The 1,365-nt window shown below is 36.8% G+C and overlaps 1 protein-coding gene across 1 annotated transcript in view; it reads right to left on the bottom strand.

Moving 5' to 3' along the window:
• LOC117174552 (UDP-glucuronosyltransferase-like) overlaps window positions 1-1,365 on the bottom strand; it is a 34,372-nt gene that overhangs the window by 26,988 nt on the left and 6,019 nt on the right. The window contains exon 2 of the mRNA XM_033363757.1: window positions 807-1,226. Coding sequence (XP_033219648.1) covers window positions 807-1,226 — 420 coding nt within the window. The remainder of the gene's footprint in view (window positions 1-806; window positions 1,227-1,365) is intronic.

Here is a 1,365-nt window from a genome sequence, read left to right as displayed (position 1 = left end):
ATAAATAAATGTGATGAATGGAATTGAATTGTTGTATACAAAAATAACAATGTTATATTTGCAGATGTTAGTACAGGACGTAGAGTGTTGAAAAAAAATGCTTTGCATGAGCAATTCATACTTTTTACTCTTACATAAATAGGATCAACATCATGCTCATCGAACTGATCTAATTCATCTGGAAGCATTGCATCCTCATGATGTATTGATAAAGTCCCCGTTAGAACGTGAGGCTCAGGCGACAATAATGCACTTGTCTTTAGACACAGAGCATACAGCTCAATCTTTGTTGACGAACGAGAGCTTGCACCGCACATAAAAATTAAACCAGAATTCACAATTTTCTGACCCTCGACCATATTCCGTGACGACGTCTTAGCATTTGCAAATTTTTCAATAGCATATAGTTGCAACAGCAACATATTTTTAATGCTTGATAATTAGTTATTACTAAAAATTCAACAAACTCCCGTATAAACACATAGCACCGTGTACGATTATGACGGCCATATTGTTTCAGCGACACAAGCGCCTCTCAGCCCGCGGTGGTAGTTTTCGTCGTGAATACAAACCCATTTGGATCTTTACAGGTATCTATTGGAGCTCAAGTTCCAAATGACACCAACTTTCATTTGAGACACAACATAAGTAAACCCCTATTTTTTTCTGTGTAAAAGAATCCTTTAGGGAACTTTAAATTTGATGCAAAGGGCACCCAGAAGCCAAGTATAAAGTCAATATTCTTGGATAAGCTTTTCGGAAGTTTAAAAAAAAAAGTTAGCTTCTAATAACATATTGTCACTTACAGGTGGTAATTTTTCACTATCTTCTTGAATATGAATTCCTCCCACTTCGACGACACCAGGAGTCATTGGCCTGACTCCATTAAAAGTGTAATGTGAATTTACTAATACGAGGGCCACATCTTTTTGAAGGTCAAAAATATCTGGGTATCCTGGACCAAAATATTTATCCACGTACTTTTTTTGGTCGGCAGTATAATAACTATAAGTACTTTTTGTCGTAAGCTGCATTATTGTGTTGGTAAATCGTTGAAAAAAATTCATGTGACTTGTGTACGGAAGAGAACCTCCAGGTATAAAAGATGGATTGTCAGGGTTTCCAAACGGAACATTCATCCACTCATAAAGTTGACTAGTTACAAGTCCAACTATTGGAACTTTCAAATGTCGGCCAAACGCAAAATAACATGGTGCAAAAAATACCTGCAAAATCAAATTTGAATGAAATAAATACTACTTTTGAATTTTCCAAAACTAATGTACACCAAACTCTCGCTTTCAGTCACCCCGCTCTCAGCTTTCGTAGAACTGGTGGCTCCCTCAGTTTCTCAGTGGAGTAGGA

The sequence above is a fragment of the Belonocnema kinseyi genome, chromosome 6, assembly GCF_010883055.1.
Source record: "Belonocnema kinseyi isolate 2016_QV_RU_SX_M_011 chromosome 6, B_treatae_v1, whole genome shotgun sequence".
NCBI lineage: Eukaryota > Metazoa > Arthropoda > Insecta > Hymenoptera > Cynipidae > Belonocnema > Belonocnema kinseyi.
This window is presented reverse-complemented; position numbering and strand designations above follow the sequence as displayed.